Here is an 18,184-nt window from a genome sequence, read left to right as displayed (position 1 = left end):
TCCTGGCGGTGCGCTCAACAGCAAAAGCCCTGTCCAGGCGAGGGTTACCTGGGACAGAGCAGGCGTCTGAACGCGTGTCTTCAAAGTGGCATCAGAGAGAGAACATTTCCCGAGCTGGCCACCACACGGCCACTTAGCGAGAGAACCGAAACGCCCCGCCAGTTCGCGGTGCCTGCAGCAAACTCCTGCCTCCCTACCCGGCCGGCTGCGGGCTTGGGGGTGTCTGCACGCACACAACTTGGGTTCCAAGATTGCAATTTGCAGGGCGCCTGGGTGCACCCGGCACACGCGCGCGCGCGTGCACACACACACACACACGCACACACACATCAGGGCCCCCCTGGGGAGGCTCCGGACCCCTCGGAAGGTGAACACGGCACGGGAGAGGGGGGCGGGGAGAGGGGAGGAGCAAGTTCAAGAGCTGGACACTGCCCAGGCGCCCAGGGGTGCTTACACACACACACACACACACACACACACACACACACACACCCCAAGCTCTGTCCCCCCCGCCGCGGGCGGACGCACGGGAACCCCCCGGGAAGGCAGGGCGCGGCGGGCCCGGCCGGGACGGTACCTGGTGTGGCTGTGGTTGCGGGGACAGTCCTTCTTCTCCATGATGGCCGGCACGCAGTTGGTGAGCTCCGTCCAGTCGGCGTGCAGCCCGCAGCTCCAGCCGGTGGAGAAGCGGGAGAAGAGCCACGTCTCCTTCTTGCCGGGCCGGTGGCAGGTGCACTTCTTCTGGCCGGCCTTGCAGCTGCACGGCTGCTCCAGCCGGATGTTCTTGACCAGGTGCCGGCCGAACGTGGTGCCGCCCGTCTTCTGGATGTGCAGGAACACGATCACGTCGCGCCCCTTGATGTTGAAATCCACGAAGCGGGTCAGGTCCTTGAGGGTGAAGTTAAAGCGCGGCACGAAGCGGGGCAGCGAGCCGTTCTCGGGGGCCTCGGGGTCCCGCTCCTCCTCCTCCGCCCCCTCCTCCTCCTCCTCCTCCTCTTCCTCCCGGTCCTCCTCCTCCTCCTCCTCCTCCATCACCTCGCCCTCCACCTCGTCCGGCGCCTCGGCCGCCTCGGGCTCCCCGGGCTCCTCGTCCTCGTCGTCGGGGGCGGCCCGGGCGCCCGCGGGCGGGGATCCCCGGGGCGGCGGGGGCAGCTGCGGCGCCGGGGCCCGGCGGGCCGGAGCCCGGGCGGCGGCGGCGGCAGCGGCGGCGGCGACAGGCGGGCCGGCGTCCCCCGCGCGCGGCTGCGGCCGCTGCTGCTCCCCGAAGTTGGCGCAGGAGCTGGTGCACGAGGGGGACACGTACTGGTACATGATGACCACGAAGAGGAGAGTGAGCACGGGCGTCAGCAGCCACTTGTTGAACCTTTCATCCATGGTCCCGCTCTCAGGCCGGCAGGCGACGCGGCGTGGGCGGCGTGGGCGTGGGCGCTAGCGCCGGCGGCGGCGGCGGCGGCGGCGGGGACCGGCTCCCGCTCGGAAGTTTCGGGGACTCCGGGGCGCGGCTCGGAGCCCGCCGCTCCTCCATGCCCCCGCCGCGGGGACGTGCGGCGGGCGGCCGGGCCTCGGCCCGCGGGGCGCGCGGGGCGCGCGGGGCGCGCGGGTGACGGCTGCGGCTCCGGGGCTGGCGGGGCGCGGGGCGCGGCGGACGCGCGCTCAGGCCGCTCGCAGCGGCGGCGGCGGCGGCGGGCGGCGGCGGGCGGCGGGTCCCCGCGGAGCTGCCGCTGCCCCGGGCGGCGGGAGGCTGCACCGGGCGCCGGCCAAGGGCGAGAGGCGCGGCGCGGCCCCGCACGCGCGCCCCGAGCCTCTGCCCGCGCCCGCCGCCAACTTTGCAGCCCGAGCCGCGGCGCCGGCGGCGCCCGGGCCGGGGTGCGGCGCGGGGAGCGAGCGAGCGGCGCGGGCACGCGGGCACCCGGGCACGCACGGGCCGGCACGGCCACCCGCCGCCCGCCGGTGTGACGGGAGCCCCGCTGCCCGCCGCAGAAACCTGCCCGAGGTACGGAGCATGCGCCGGCGCCGGCCCCAGCCCCCCGAGGAGTTTCCAGGGGAGGAGTCGGCGGCTCGGCGGGGCGCGCGGGGGGCCGCCGGGGTGGCGGGGAGGGGGCGGAGTGGGGGGGATCCCTGCCGCCCGGCGAGGCGCGGGCCGAGGCAGGGGGGAGGGGAGCGGCCCCCCGAACGGCTCCCGCGGGCTCACCTGCACCCCGCCAGGCGCGCGCACCTCGACGGGACCCGCGGCCGCGGCTCCTGGGAACTGGGGGGCCGAGGCGGCCGCGGCCCCTCCCTGCACTCCCTCCCGGGGCCGGCCAAACCCGAGACGTTCTTCTCGCAGCGTCCAGGCACCGCTGCGAGAGGCGCCCACTGGGTTCCACGCACCACGACGCGCCCACTGGGTTCCACGCACACTTGGATTCCGCGCGGCGCCCCGCGGTCCGGCGCCCCCGCCGCCCTAGGGAAGGGTGAGGGCCGCCGCGGGAAGAGCGGGGCGCCGAGGGGGACGGGGTCGGGGTCGGGGGGTGCCTAAAATCCAGCCAAGGCGCGGAGATCCCGAATGTGGAAGGCTCACCACTTCCCCCCAATGTGCAAGGCAAGACCTACACTTATTTCCTCGGCTACATGAGCTCTTAGGGTATCTTTGGTGGGTGTTTTTTTTTTTTTTATTCCCCCGAAACTTCACTTTGCGAACTTCCAAGTTTTGCATTGTTGGGAGAAAAAGATCCTGATGTCATAACTTTTCTGCTTTTCAGACAAGGAACGGAGGAAACGTCAGCCTAGAGGAACTGCGCCGCTGCCACGGCCCCCACGCTCCCCCACCCGAGTGGAGCGTGGCAGTGCATTGGACTGAAGATTTAGTGTGCAGGTCCCTGCATCCGGACGTGGTTCCGGCAGGCCGTGTGGCCAGCGCTGGCCCCACGGAAGCCAGAGCTCCCCACTAGCCTCTTTATGTTGTATTGTCATTGTCTCCTCAGATCGCTGCCTTCCCTCCCGCCGACCGCTTGCAGTAAGTTGAGATGTGAGACGCCAACACTCGCCCCAATTTATTTTGGAGGACCAGGAAGGGCTGGTGTGAATGCTTAGCGCAAAAATGGCCCTGCTCCCGTCACGTGGTTCCTTCCCTGGCCCAGCACCCCTAGGTGTGGCAAATAAAAAAAAAAAAGTTATTTTGAGCAGGTGGGATTCTTAACAAAGCTTCCCTCCTTTCCTGTTTTCAATTCTATAAACAACCACACTGTGCCCTTCCTGATACCTACCGAGGCTATATTAGAAAGAGAGGTGTTGGGCACGATGAATCAGCTTCTTCAAAGCTTAGTTGATTCAATTTTCTTTTTCTCTCACTTTTAAATTTAAAATCCTACTAAAGTCGTCACATGATTCCCCAAAACAACAACAAAAAATATGGGCATGGAAGAAAACAACATATAATGAAACCCAACTGCTTCCTGAGCACATCTAATAATTGGTATTATTTATTATTGTTTTTAAAAAGTGATAATGACAAGTGATACAGGTGATAAAAAAAAAAAAACGGGCCAGAGAAATAGTAAAATGGGTAAGGCACTGGACTTGCACAGAACTAACCTGAGTTCAATCCCTCAATTCCCAGCACCCTATATGGTTCCTAGAGCACTGCTGGGAGTGATTCCTGAGCACAGAGCCAGGAATAAGCCCTATACAGCAGTGACCAGCTGTGGCCCAAAGTAAATTATAATTTGTGGGGCTGGAGCCAGAGCATAGCGGGTAGGTTTGCCTTGCATGTGGCTGACCCAGGCTTGATTCCCAGCATCCCACATGGTCCCCCGAGCTCCACCAGAAGTTATTCCTGAGTACCGAGCCAGTAGTTAGTCCCTGGGCATCACCAGGTGTGACCCAAAAAGCAAAAAAAAAAAAAAAAAAATTAGAATTTGTATTTATTTTGAATTTTTTTTTAAATCATACCTTTGATGCTGGAGAGCCCGTACAGCAGTTAAAGAGGTTTGCCTTGCATTCTGCAAACCAGAATTCCATCTTGGGCACTGCATACGGTGCTCTAGCATAGCTAGTTGCAGTCCCAACCCCCCCCCCCACCCAAATCCCCACCCTCCATGTTCCAGAAGACCCAAAAATTAATAACATAAACATTTAGAAGTTTTTTTTAATAAAAAGCATTATATGTTTTCTATTACTATAAGAGGTTGCTTGTTTTCTATAAAATTGCTTGATAGCATGTGGATAAACATAACCTTGGGGTAGAGAGCCTGAGACCCAAGCATGTATGGCCTGAGCTCTTGGAGAAGTTTAGGTAGTGGCGAGTACTTGCTGCGCTATTTCTCAGTTGCTCTTTCGGGCCACGCTCTGAGGAGCAAAGAGAATGCTGACATCCCGTGGGAGAGATGAGGACACTGACCCAAAGCAAACAGGGTGAAAACAGAGCCAGGATGGAAATCCAATAGCAAACCTTCCTACAATTCCATGCCTGTTGCCACTGAAGAAAGCCAGAGAGCGGCAGCAACAGGGCCCGCAGTGTCCTCTCCCCGCTCCTGAGACCTCTTGGGTGGAGAGGCAGAAGAGACCGTGCAAGGTCCAGAGAACAATTACATTATTTTTTTTCTCTTCTGGTTTTATAGGCAGTGCTAAGCATTCTTGTTTCCCTGCACTATGTTGGTACCTCATCTGGGTTTCTGGATAAACGGGGGAAGGACAATAAGGATCCTAACCAACTTCATTAGAATTATATTGTGAATATAGGGAGCAGGCAGCAAAGCCTGCTTGTGAAAGGTGGAAAATCTCGGGAACAGAGATGATATTTAAGATGTCACCCCTATTTGTGATGTCACCCCTATTTGTAATGTCACCCCTGCACCTCTTTCTCACCTTGAGCATATCCTTTGACATGGAAATGTATGATACCGTCTAGTCCCATCATTTAACCCATTTAAAGTATTGCACATCAAGAATCTTAATGTCAAACATGAAAAAAATAATAAATGGGTAGGCAGAAGCAGATAGGAGAGAGAGCTCAAGAAGATGAGTGCAGGGGCTGGAGCAATAGCACAGCAGGTAGGGCATTTGCCTTGCACGTGACCAACCCAGGTTCGATTCCCAGCATCCCATATGGGCACCGCCAGCGGTAATTCCTGAGTGCATGAGCCAGGAGTGACCCCTGAGCATTGCTGGGTGTGACCCAAAAAGAAAAGAAGAAGCTGAGTGCAGGCTTCTCATGAAGAGAGCCCGCTTCCCCAGCACCACAGGGTCCCTTGAGTACCACCAAACGGGACCCCGAGCTAAAGATTAGTCCCTGAGTCCTTGCGGGTGTTGTGAAGAAAAAAAAGGAAGGCAGAGGTTTTGTGGGTGAGAGGACTATCTGCTAGACTAGGGCCAGAGATAGGACAGCAGGTAGGGCTCTTGCCTTGCAAGCATCAGACCCAGGTTCAATCCCCTGTACCCCATGAGATTCCCCAGACCCTGCTAGGAGTGACCCCCGAGCAAAGAACCAGGAGTAAACCACATGTCATCAAGTACAGCCAAAAACTAAAAGAAGAAAGGAGAAGAGAGAGAGAAGGAGCTTAACTAACTAAAGCCAAGATTACCTCCAGGGCTGACTCACCAGTGACTTTCCTCATTTTAATACTAAAAGTCTTAGCCATGGGCTGGAGAAATAGCACACCAGGTAAATCAGGCTTGCTTTGCACACTGGCAAATCCTGCTTTGATCCCTGGCATCACCTGTGGAACCCTGAGCACTGTCTGGAATAACCCCAGAGGTGTGGCCAAAAAATAAAAAATAATTATTATTATTATTCATAACAGTCACATCTGGGGTAGAAATTCAACATACAAAGGAAACATGTGAACCGCCTCAGGGCTTTGTACCCCATGTATGTGGCAAGACACTGCCGAGACATATGCTCTGTCACACATGAGAGGGAGGGTCTTACTACTCGTGGCACTTAAAAATGAGGCCACTGTCCAGAGCTAGCACAGGACTTAAAGCACTTGCCTGATATGTGGCCAACTCATGTTCTGACCCACCACATATATGGGCCCCAAAGGACAGAACCAGGAGTAAGCCTAAACACGTTGGAGTGTGATCCAAAAGTAAAAACAATTTTTTTATTTAAAATTTAAAAATATAAGTGAGGCCCCTGAAAAAATGACCACGAGGCTGCTTCCTTTCACTCAGCTTAAAGGATCCGGTCAGTCGTTGATTCAGTATTCCCCTATGTCTGTTTTCATCCCAATTTCCACTTAAGCAGGGTAATGGCCTGGGTCTACCCATTGATTCGTAACACTATCATTGCCAAAAGAAATTATTCAGGATAATTTCAGAAGGAGTGAATCTAACAGGAATTGAACAGCTATGTTGCCAACAAAATACATGTTTCCATAAATAAGTAAGTTTTTCTTCCTTTTTGGAGAACATTATCTCAGACAAATCTGATTTTTTGCTTTCAGTTGGAACAACAATATGCCCCCCTTCCCCTTTCTTCAGGTAACTTAAGGAACCAATGCAAAGGCGTCGGCAATTACAGAGAAAATTCAGGCACACTCAAGAATTCCTTTTTTCAGAGAGAGAGAGTTATGGTTGTATAGTTTCTCCCAGGCATGGTCTCCCAGTTACAGTTTTGGTTCTTGATGTGAACTTAATCAGCATTCTCACATCTGCAATAAACAGGCCTCCTTATCTGCAAGGGCAGACCTCGTGTTCAGGTGAAAATGAATAGGACTTAGTAAAACTGACTGCTGTCAGGTGAAAAAGGGAAAACATGTTCGCATTCAACTTATGGCAGTCACCCCCACTATGACACGAGCTGGCAAATGTCTCTGACTATCAGACTGCAACCACCCTAAATCCCACACAAGTAATGAAAATAATAAAAACCATGTTTTTGAAGTGCTTCCTTCCACTTCCTTTGCCCACGTAGCAATGAGCCTAACACTATCTACGAAGCAATTTGTTCACCTAATTTTATGCCTTAATAAGCATAACTACAATTATTTTCTTGTCTGATTTTTTCCCCCTCTGCCTGAACTTTAGTGCTCTTCTGAATGTTCACAAATACTCTGAAACCTGTTAGCATCACTGCCCTCCCCCAGGACGCAAACTTTTGATTAGAACAGTCCCCATTTAATCAAGTTCAATTGGAAGATAAAATGGCATCGCAACATCTCCATTTTCCCTTCAGTGCCAGCAACTGCCTCTGAGAATGCTGAGGGAACCCTGGAGAGAGTAACAATCCAAACAATCACAGATTATAGTTTGGGATCCCCTGCACTTGAACACGGGAACCTATAGGTATGAATGCCCTGCAAGAGAGGTGGAAAACAATGAAACTAGGAAGTCATTGACAGCGTGACTCTTACCTTCAAGTGCTCTTATCGCTGAAATCACTTCTTGTCATTTTTGGAAATACCCCTGGCCCCCAAAAGAGGCTTAGTTGTTTTGAGAACAACTAGTAAAGCAGTCGCTTTCTGTTTCATGAGGAAATTTAGCAGAAGAGTGTGTAGAGTAGAACAAATGGCAGAAAGAAGATGACATATGCTGAATGGATTCCAGTTCCGCCCATGATTGTAACTGTGGGGCAATCATAACCCTATATACTGCTTCTCATAAAGTTCTATTTATATGAATAGTTTCTTCTTTGTTTTATTGGAGAAACACTTTTCATCCACCATAGATAGTTGCCCCTGAGTGATGAATGGAAATGATACCGTCATAAGTGTAACGTATTCGTTAGCTCGGGATATTAGAAGCAGATGCACTGGTGTTTTTATAGTGAATATTTATTTATTTCTTCAACAAGAACTTGCTAAAGACATTGTATTTGGAACACCGTTCTGAGTGTTTTAGATATCATATTGAACAAGACCAGTAGGGACTCTTCCCTGGAACTCCTTATATTCCAACGGTAGAAAGACAAATGATGGATAAGCCAACATTTAATGATGCGTTCATTCATTTCATCCTGAGATATCTCTCCCATGTTATCAGGTACCTACTTAGGCTACTTTAGTGCATACTAAACTCATTCCTCATGAGTTCAAATGCCTCTAAAGGTAATCGGGCCTTGTGGATAATCATAATAATTATGCTTTGAAAGAAATGAAGCAAATATTGGTCTTCTCTTGAAACCATACCACACATCAAGGAATACTCGATTTCTGAATATAATGTATTATATGAAAGTTACGTAGAGGCCAGACTTTTAGAACACTGCATGCTTTTATCATAACACCCCTGTAAATGCCAGCTAAGATTCTCCATCATTGTGAGAAAGTCAAACAACCCCTAGGCATCTGCCATTGCCATCGAAATGCGAGTGTCTTCTCTTCCTTTCCCCTTTAAATCAGTTTTGGGGAATTACAAAGACCATATTGGCACATAGTTCTTCTAACTCAGATGTTGGTTCTTGATGGGTAAGGCCATGATTATTCAATTTTTTTTTAAATCTCAGGGTTTTTGTTTGTTTGTTTGTTTGTTTGTTTGTTTTAGCCTGGTTTTGCACTTGACGCCAAACTTCAAGACGTTAATGACCTGGTGCTATGCACAGAACGAGTGAGAGGATGCAAATTTGAACCTGGTAGCCTGACTCAGATGAAGAAAAGTGACTGGATGCAAGATGAATGTTGGAAGTCAGATCAATCGGACTAGGTGAAAGATTGGATAAGGGGGAGTGAACAAGGAATGAATCAAAGATGATTCTGAGGTTTGTCATTTAAGCTACTGGAAGGCTGACAGTTCTATTTACTGAAAAGGGGAAGGGAGAAAGGCGATCCATGAAGTGTAAATTCTGAATTGTGCTTTGGAAAATGTAAGTGCAAAATACAAATGAAACCACCAAGTGGTGATTCCTGGATACGGGGCCCAGAACTCTTCTCAGATTGGGCATGTGTAAATGTGGTGGTCTTTGTAACATCAGCAAGACAGGAGTGGGTGCTTTATAAAGAGTTGGTGAAAAAATATTTGTGAGAGTCGAAATAAGAATTGCTGTCATCTAAGAATGAGATCACAAGCAAGTGGGGAACTGGGGAACAAAGGAGCAAGAATATCAGAAATAACCCACAGGCAAAATAAATGCGGTTCAGTGATGAAGTATGAAGTGAGAAAGGGGAAACTGAGGCTGAGTCCAAGTATCCTGGCTTGGAAAACTACCTGGATTCCATGTCATTAATATAGGTGGGGAAACAGAGAGAAGACTGAGAACAAAATTCAGAGTAGCTAATCAATATTTAGCAAATTTAAATATTGCATTTTTAAAGAAGGTTGAGATTAAAAACATTTACATCCCTTTTAAGGAATTAGGCTCTAAAAATTAATTTTATTTTTTAAAGTTAGCTTCATTTTAAAATTTTTACTTATTTATTTTTGGGTCTTGGACCACTCCTGGCAGGCTCAGGGGACCATATAGGATGCTGGAAATCAAACCTGGGTCGGGTACATGCAAGGAGAGTGCCCTACCCAATGCACTATTTCTCCCGCCCCAAACATGATTTCATTTTCCTACAGTAGGACAGATAACTTTGGTTTAATCGTTAACTTTGAAAAGAAAAATCCTAGGTATATGTATATTTTGTTGAGACTGTTTTTTCTTTCCTAATGTTTCTAATGATAAGATGCTATGTTCCTCATCACTGGAATGAGACTGAATTTTATCCTTCCTCTCTCAATGTCTATTTCTCATAGATAAAAAGAAATATGTCTGTCTGTCTAGACTGATAGACAGATAGGCATATGCATATATGTACACATATAGCAAATACTATAAGAAGTAAGTTATCCTAGTCAAATTTCTAGAGACATTGTACTAGTGTTCCTTGCTCCATTAAGTTGGCATTTTTCAACAGCATGCAAAGAGATCATTTTAAATTTCTCCAAGGGCAAATTTTATGTAGGACCCTATCTGTTTAAAGTACTAAATCAGAAAGTTAAGAAATAAATATTTTCTCCTTTGAAATTGCCAAATAGGTTCCCACTAATTGCCCTGTCCTCAAATTCCTGACTTGCTCCTATTTTCTCTAAGGTAAAATAAGCATCAATTCCCTTGACAAATCATTCAATTGTGTTCTTACAGCTGGTTAAAAAAAATATGGCCTTTTATTAACATTTCAACTGATGTTCTTTTAATCTGATGAATTGTGCCATACAAAAGCAAGATTTCATCACACATATACATGTATATATATAAATGCATGAATTTATTTATCAGAAATACTGGTCATCTGGCCATGGAATCATATTAGCTATTGAACAAAATTATCTTTTCTACTTTTCAATGGTTATTACATAGAATCTCATTATCTTCAAAACTTTTTTAGTAATTATTCCCCCTCCCACCCACTCCCCTCCCAGGAATCAGGAAATAAACACTTTGAGTCCTCAGAGAATTTTCTTAATGCTCTGAGGTCTGCTTATAATTGTCCTAGTTTTCCATTTTTACCCAGAAAGCATATTAAATGTAAAACACACACACAAAAAAAACCAAAACTGTTAATATAGCTACAATCCAGTCTACCCAAAGCCAAGTCAAGGTTCTATGCATAATCCCAGTTATACATTTGCATTTTTATTCAATTAATGATAAGTACTTCTATTTAAAACCAAGCTATGACATTCATGGACTTTTTGGAGGGGGTCTGGAAGAGGGGTAATATCTACAATAGAGGGCAGTCGGTCCAAAGGACATTCCAGGCAATACTCAGCTGATTCTATAGGCAGGCCTGAAAGTTTAATGTTTATACCCCAGAAATGAGTGCAGTGCTCAAGGGTCAAGCCATTCCAGGGGTAGAACTCAGGCCTCAGGCATGCAAGGGAAGCACTCTGGTCCTTTGAGCTATCTCCTGGCCCCATGTTTTTTTTTTTAATCTAATTAATACTTAATTGTGTTCCAAACCCTCACATGCTGTATAATTTTACACACACACACACACACACACACACACACACACACAAATGTTAAAACAATTGCATCTTCATTTCCCTCCCTAGTCGGATTGTCTGCTACAGATCATCCTTGTCTGGAATTAGTCTTGAGCATCTCGTGCTAATTGTTCCTGAGCATTGTTGGTTAAATGTTGTTGTCTTTGTGATTTTACAAGGCGATGGTAACATCACCTAAGTGGCTGATAATAAGGTGTTGTGTCCTAAGGTGTCAAATGCACAAACACCTCATTCTCCCTACAAAACACTTTAACTTCAAAACCTCTGTCTTTGGGGTTCTTTGTTGTCAGAAGTTCTATTTGCTGCGAGCACGAAGTGGCAGAGCAGGGGCTGGAGCGATAGCACAGCAAGGAGGGTGTTTGCCTTGCACGTGGCCAACCTGGGTTCAATTCCCTGCATCCCATAGAGTCCCCTGAGCACTGCCAGGAGTGATTCCTGAGTGCAGGACCAGGAGTAACCCCCAAGCATCACCGGGTGTGACCTAAAAAGGAAATAAAAAACAGTGGCAGAGCAGGATAAAAAGATCATGTGTGTACCTGATGGATATTCACCCAGTGCGAGGGCACCCAGCGGACAGGAATAAACTTAGAAGCGTGGTTGGCTTGTGGAGAGAGTAAAAAGTCTAAAAGTGTTGGATTCCTCAAGGGAGAAAAATCTCTACCCTCCTGGGTCTTCTCAGGCTACATAAGCAACCCAAGCAACAAAGAAAAAGTTGATTTAATAGTACATGTGTGGAGGGCGTCAGAGCAATAATACATCAGGGAGGGCGTTTGCCTTGCACACAGCTGGAACCGGATTAGTTCCCCAGCATCCCTTATGTGCAGCTGTGCACTGCCCGGAGTAATTCCTGAGTGCAGAGCCAGGAGTAACCCCTGAGCATCACCAGGTGTAGCCAAAAGACAAAATAATAATAACATCATCAACAACAACAACAAAACAATACACGTGTGGAGAATTTACATTGTTTTGAATTGCAATGGGAAAAAAATAGAGGTGGTGCAGAGACTCCAGGAGAGAAAAAGGGAAATTTCATCTAACAAATCGGAGGTGGCCTCTCAAAGAGGGAGGCCTTGGTCACCGGTAAACTTGTACCTTAGATGACCCCCGCCCTCCGCCCAGTTCCATTCTTATAGACCACAAGAAGGGGTAAAGATGTTCATTGAGGCAAAGGACAAAGGACTCAGATAAGGAGAAGAGTTTCTTCATTTCTTCTCAGCCTGCAAGGTCATCCCGGCTCTCTAAAGGATCTGCTTTCAAAGGCAGATTGGGAGAACAGATCCATGCAACTGAGTGAGGTTGTGAAGGAGGGGTGTTGGGCCCGTTGGGAGAGGGAGACGGGTACACTGGTGATGAGCGTGCTATTGGAATTGTGTGCATGAGAAACCACTATTATTACTATTGTTGCTATTTTTATTTTTAAATGTATTATTATTATTACTATTGTAAGCCGAAGACCTCCGGAACCCAGCCCCAACCACGCTCAAGGACACTCTCCACACGCTTGGATGAGCCTCACGTATGAAGGAACTGGGAGAGGAACCCAGGTGTGCAGGACCCGGGGCTGAGATCTCCAAGCCTGCTCGGATCGGGACTGGGCCTCCTCCACCCAGATTCCCCTTTTTCCAGTAGCTAGGCAATCACACCCACAAGCTTCCCTTGGTGCTGTGAAATCCCATCAATGGTCAAGATCCAGAAACTATAAAACAAAGCTCCCAGAAGCTACATCTGATAGCCTAGTTCTCCCTCTCAGAGAACCCAGCAAGCTATCAATAGTATCCTGCCCACAAGGCAGAGCCTGGCAAGCTCTCCGTGGCATATTCAATATGCCAAAAACAGAAACAATGATGGGTCTCATTCCCCTGACCCTGAAAGAGCCACTAATGTGGCACCATTGGGAAGGATGAATAAAGAGAGGCTGCTAAAATCTCAGGGCTAGGACGAATGGAGAAGTTACTGGTGCCCACTCGAGCAAATCGATGAACAACGGGATGAGAGAGATACAGTGATACAGTGATTATTGTAAGCACAGAATCTCAACCAATGATACTTTTTAATTGTCTGCGTTCTTTCCACTGTTCATCTTAGGTCCCCTGGCAAGCTGGTCCCCGTGGTGCTGGGAGCGGCTGGGATGATTGAGGAAGCGCTAGCTGAACCCTGCAGAGAGACTCACCCACTCAACCTGAGCTTACGGGGTGGGGGAGCACTCAGTGCTCCCCTGGAAATCTGTTTGTTGAAGGGAACAAACAGAAGGAAACACCTGCCCCCAGCCCCATTTGTATCCAAGGCTACTACCAACCCCCCCCCGCCACCCCTACCAGAGCCCCTCACTCCCCCATAGTAGAGGTGGGGATTATTTACCTGGGGAGACAAAACAGGCACAAAATAAACACGAGATCTTTGACCACTTTTGTTCCCTGAGTCCAGCTCCTATGCTCCTCCATATTTCTACACGTTGTCTCTGGACTCCCCCACATTCTTACATGTTGTCTCTGGACTCCCCGCTCCCTCTGCTCATCGCACTATCATCCACAGGCAAAGACACACACCTCAGTGGCACACACAACCCCAAAATTGCCATGTACTGTCCAGGAGGAATACCCTTCCAGCCTCGCCTGCGTGTTTATCCATCTTGTTCTTCCACACTTGGTTAAAATATCTCCTCTTCTCAAATACATATCATTTGGACACACCCAAATCCTTCCATTCCAGAGAAAAATTTTCCCCTCTCTGCTCTACCTCATCACAGTTAAGTAGCTCTATCTCATATTCATGTGGATGTGACTGTCCAACATGAAATTGTGTTTATGTGACTGTGTCCGACATGAAATCCATAGAAGTCAACAGCCATGCAGGACTATTGACCTCTTATTTATGTGGCAGCATTCCAAGGCAACTTTGGTGAACTTTGCCCTCATAAGAGCCCATTGCACTGCCGGTGGGCAGAAACCATGATTATGTCCTGTTTGATGGCAAAATAAGTAACCTAATTAGAGCTGATTCCATTAAAAGCAGAAATGTCTTGCTGTGGTTTGCAGAGGAAGAAACGTATTCCTGTTGAGCTGGGAGATGCAGCACCAGTTTCACTGTGATCCACCTGTGGGAATCACCTGGCTTGTTGCTGAGGGCAGTTCCTGACCAATAGCCCCAACCACACAGCCTCAAAAAACCAAGTCTGTCAAACCTCAATGAGCATGAAAAGGGATTCTTTCCAAGTGCTGCAGGATGGGAAGTTGAATTCACAGATATCTTGGTTCAATCATGAAAGATACAGAGATGACCCAGTTAAGACATGCCTGGGCTTACGACATACAGAAGGAAAACTGACAAACTAATTTTAGGCCTCTGTTTAGAGTAATTTGTGACCTTGCAGTAGTAGGGAGGGAGGGAGGGAGGGAGGGAGGAAGGAAGGAAGGAAGGAAGGAAGGAAGGAAGGAAGGAAGGAAGGAAGGAAGGAAGGAAGGAAGGAAGGAAGGAAGGAAGGAAGGAAGGAAGGAAGGAAGGAAGGAAGGAAGGAAGGGGAAGGAAAAAATGAGGGAGGGAGGGAGGGAGGGAGGGAGGGAGGGAGGGAGGGAGGGAGGGAGGGCAAAAGAAAAGAAGAGATATGGTAGAGGAAATAGACTAATTTAGAAAAAGAATTTTATTGTGGCTCATTCAGGTGCAAATGAATTTGGGGGGAAAGAAGAAGCAATTTCTTAAAATGATTGATGGGCCTTTCTAAGCTGAACAAGCCTGGCAGACATCTTATGTCTATTTAGATTAGGTTTTTCTGTTCCTATTTCTTCAATTCAATTCCTCATCCCTAATCTCTCTTTGACCATTGTGTTATCCCTACACTGACCCCAGCTTGTCTGGGGAGGAAGGAAAACACAGCCCTGACAACTGTCGGTGGGCAGCTTGCCTCGTCGGTCCCAGCCTGACCGCGGTGCGTCTTGTTGAATAGAAACAGATTCATGTAACGACCATCGTCCGGTGAGCTCCAAAGGAACGATGGAGTTACAAAACGAACAAGCACGTCCTTTTCCATAGACGGAGGAATCATTGCTCCTTTCCCGACGATTACTCCACTCTGTGTCCTTTCTCTGTGCCATTTCTACCCCCTAAGTAGGGAGTAAGGAGATACCCCTAGTAGGTCAGCTTTCTGGAGAACATCAGTCCAGACCCCTGCTCCCACAAATCCTTCCCCCAATTCATCACTAAACGCATGCCCAAATCTTACTCTAAGTCCACCTCTTAACTCCCTCTTCTCAAGACAACCTGTGCTTTGCTTCCCCTGGGTATGTGATGACTTAAGTGGCCACAGAAATTAGACCCATTTTTGTTTTATTGCAGGTGCATCTCCACGAAGATAGGAGATACGTTTGTTTGTTTGTTTGTTTGTTTGTTTGTTTGTTTGTTTTGAGCACCTGGCAATGTCAAGGGTTACACCTGGCTCTGCACTCAGGAATTACTCCTAGCGGAGCTCGGGAGACCATCTGGGATGCCAGAGATTGAACCCAGGTCAGCTGCATGCAAGGCAGACGCCTTCCTACGCACTGTGTTATCATTCTGGCCCCAAGAGATACTTCTTGAATGCAGTTCCAGGACCGTTTTGGAGATCTGTGGTAGGTCTAGGCCAAAGCCAAGAGAGAAATGGAAAATCACCAGTACCCTTTTCTTCAAGACTGCGAGCACTGTAGACTCCTCCACCGATGCCAGTGTTTGGTGGAGGCGGGGAGGAAGATAATGAAGATGATCCGATTAATCGTCTAAAATCTCGTGAGCGTGGAGTGTCACCGTGCCTGTCGGCAGCCTGTTTTCTCAGCATCTCTGTTTGCTTGTGCTACTCCTGCCTCCACTGGGACATATCCACAGCCCCGTGCACCACCTTTCCCGTAGGCATGTTGAGACCACCCTAAACCCAACACCCAAGTGGCGCCTCTCTGAGTGCTTCATCATCATCCCTCATGTCCAACCCATTTGCAAGTTAACTTTTCCCTTCTAAGAACGTGTCAGAATATTTTTCTTTCCAGTAACATAAACTGAAGTTTCACTATCCCCTGGTTTAACTCACAGTGCTCCCTACTGACCCCTCCATCCCGCACCTTTTTCTTCTCTTCACCTTGTGGCCATGCTATCGTTTGCTTTTCCTTTTCTCCCCCCCCCCTTTTATGGAGCCATACCCAGCAATGTTCAGGGCTTACTCCTGGCTCTGAGCTCAAGGAATCACTCCTGTTGGAGCTCGAACCCGGGTTGACCATGTGCCAGGCAGGTGCCCTACCTATTGTACTATCTCTCTCCAATTTCCTCTCTCTTCCTTTGGGAAGGGAGTGCTAGCCTTTATTTATTGCCTCCTTTCCCTCTTCACAACATTTTAATGGCTTCTCTGAGCTTTTACAACAGTGACCTAAATCGTGTATACCTAGCATCAAGGTCCTTCCCATGTCCATTGTGTCCTCCTCGTTCTTTTTTCTCTATTCACCTGATTCTCCTTTTATTTCCTGAAGGTACTCTCCACATTGCCCCATCCGTCAGAGACTTTACAACCCCCTATTTCAACAACTTTAACAACATTCACGAGTGTTCTTTGCACTCAGCACAAGTGTCACGTGCTCTGTGATGTTCTTTTTGATCCACTCCACCTGAATCTCTTTTTTTTGGGGGGTAGGGGGTGGGGGTCATACCTGCTGATGTTCAAGGGTTACTTCTGACTCTACGCTCAGAAATCACTCCTGTTGGTGCTCAGGGGGATCGTATGGGATGCTCGGGGGACCATATGGGATGTAGGGGATCAAACCGGGTCAGTTGCATGCAAAGCCAGCGCCTTACCTGCTGTACTATCTCCCCAGCCCCCCACCACTATATCTTATATAGCTCCTCCTCCTCTAATGTCACATATTTTCATTCCGTGACATTTAAAAAAAAATCTCTCTGCATTTTAAGGATCCCTGTTGATCGTGTCCTGAAGTTTCCTTTGCTCTTCCAGAGCCTCTGATGGCTTTGGCTGCTGGCTGCTGCTGTGAACTCTAAAATCCCTTACCCACTCTTCTCCAAGTGGCCTGGGCCAAGTATCACAGCGCTAATGTATTACTGCATCCCCAGTAACCTCTAGAGGGCACCCAGAGGAATAGCCATTCCCACAAACGCCTCTAAAGGAATCCGCTCCAGGACTCTAAAATAGCATAAAAGGAAGCGAGCTTGTATAATGCCATATGCTCCCGGGTTATATTTATAAATACACTTTTGTCGTGCTCTGAGACAAGGCACGTATGTGTCGACTCTCCCTGTTGGCTCAAGTGAAACTCCTCTGCTTGCCTCCTTGGGGCTTCCCAGATTCTTGCTCTGAATCCAGGACTGCACAGAACAAAGAATGAGCATCCCAAGTGGTTTGGGGTCAAGTTGAAAATAGCTTCGCTCAAGCAGCAACTTTCTGGGCAAGACTTGGATTTTATCTTAGAAACTGCAAATGACTTCTTGCAGTCTATAGCATATTCCACTGTCATAATTTTAAAATGTTTTGCCCACAATATTTTGAAGGAAAAAATAAAAACGGATATTTTAGAGTTTTGCATCACCCTTGACTCAACCCTCTGCCCAAATGATGCACGTGTACTGGTTTTGCAGCAGAGATGTGAAGTATTTACGCCTATCTATTCTAAGATTATTTATATCATCCACAGGAAAATGTGCACTACATAGAAGGACCATTTCACAGACCCACCGCCGAACTTACACAATAAAATATCACCTGTATCTTCACTAAGTCCTCTACTTGTCCCTTCCCTTTCACCTCTTCCAAGGAATGAATATCAGTTCTGGGTAGCTGGCTCGGAGGCAAAAATGCCTATGAGCATGAGGTCCAGAGTTCAATCTCCAGTACAGCCACATGTACTGACAGCAAATGGCAGCAATGCTACCCTCTGCCATCCCTAGTGCCACAAGCAAGTTCCAGCCACATCACAGCCTGGGCTGTGTGAGCACTGAATGCAAAGGTGCCACCCCAGTGAGCTCCACAGCTAAAAAGATGGGTGAGACTGTAACCGATGTGTGATGAGCTCCTCAGTGACCCCCAGCAACATTGACAATAAGAATAGGTCAGACCAAACATGATGGCCACTCAATACCTCTATTGCAAACCACAACACCCAAAAGGAGAGGGAGAGCAAAAGGGAATGCCCTGCCACAGAGGCGGGGTGGGGTGGAAGGGACGGGTGGGGGTGGGTGGGAGGGATGCTGGAACCATTGGTGGTGGAAAATGAGCACTGGTGCAGGGATGGGTACTCGACCATTGTATGACTGA

At 48.6% G+C, this 18,184-nt stretch overlaps 1 protein-coding gene and 1 long non-coding RNA gene across 4 annotated transcripts in view; one reads left to right on the top strand and one right to left on the bottom strand.

Annotated features, from left to right (window-relative positions):
• Positions 1-1,510, bottom strand: part of LOC129401413 (heparan-sulfate 6-O-sulfotransferase 3-like) — a 407,384-nt gene extending 405,874 nt beyond the window's left edge. For both annotated transcript variants that reach the window (XM_055124210.1, XM_055124209.1), the window contains exon 1: positions 578-1,510. In XM_055124210.1, the coding sequence (XP_054980185.1) occupies positions 578-1,374 (797 nt within the window). In that variant the 5' untranslated portion in view covers positions 1,375-1,510. The remainder of the gene's footprint in view (positions 1-577) is intronic.
• Positions 1,511-1,783: 273 nt separating this feature from the next.
• LOC129406608 (uncharacterized) lies at positions 1,784-13,257 on the top strand. Of its 2 annotated transcripts, XR_008631105.1 has the most exons (5): positions 1,784-1,993; positions 2,327-2,453; positions 2,742-2,995; positions 8,464-8,677; positions 12,994-13,257. It is a non-coding gene; the product is annotated as an uncharacterized LOC129406608 (long non-coding RNA). The 2 variants fall into 2 exon arrangements; XR_008631104.1 differs by lacking the exons at positions 8,464-8,677; positions 12,994-13,257 and having other exon boundaries at positions 2,742-4,131.
• Positions 13,258-18,184: the final 4,927 nt, after the last annotated feature.

The sequence above is a fragment of the Sorex araneus genome, chromosome 1 (genome assembly GCF_027595985.1).
Source record: "Sorex araneus isolate mSorAra2 chromosome 1, mSorAra2.pri, whole genome shotgun sequence".
In the NCBI taxonomy this organism is placed as follows: domain Eukaryota; kingdom Metazoa; phylum Chordata; class Mammalia; order Eulipotyphla; family Soricidae; genus Sorex; species Sorex araneus.
The sequence above is the reverse complement of the archived record's forward strand: the minus strand, read 5'-3'. Positions and strand labels throughout refer to the sequence as shown.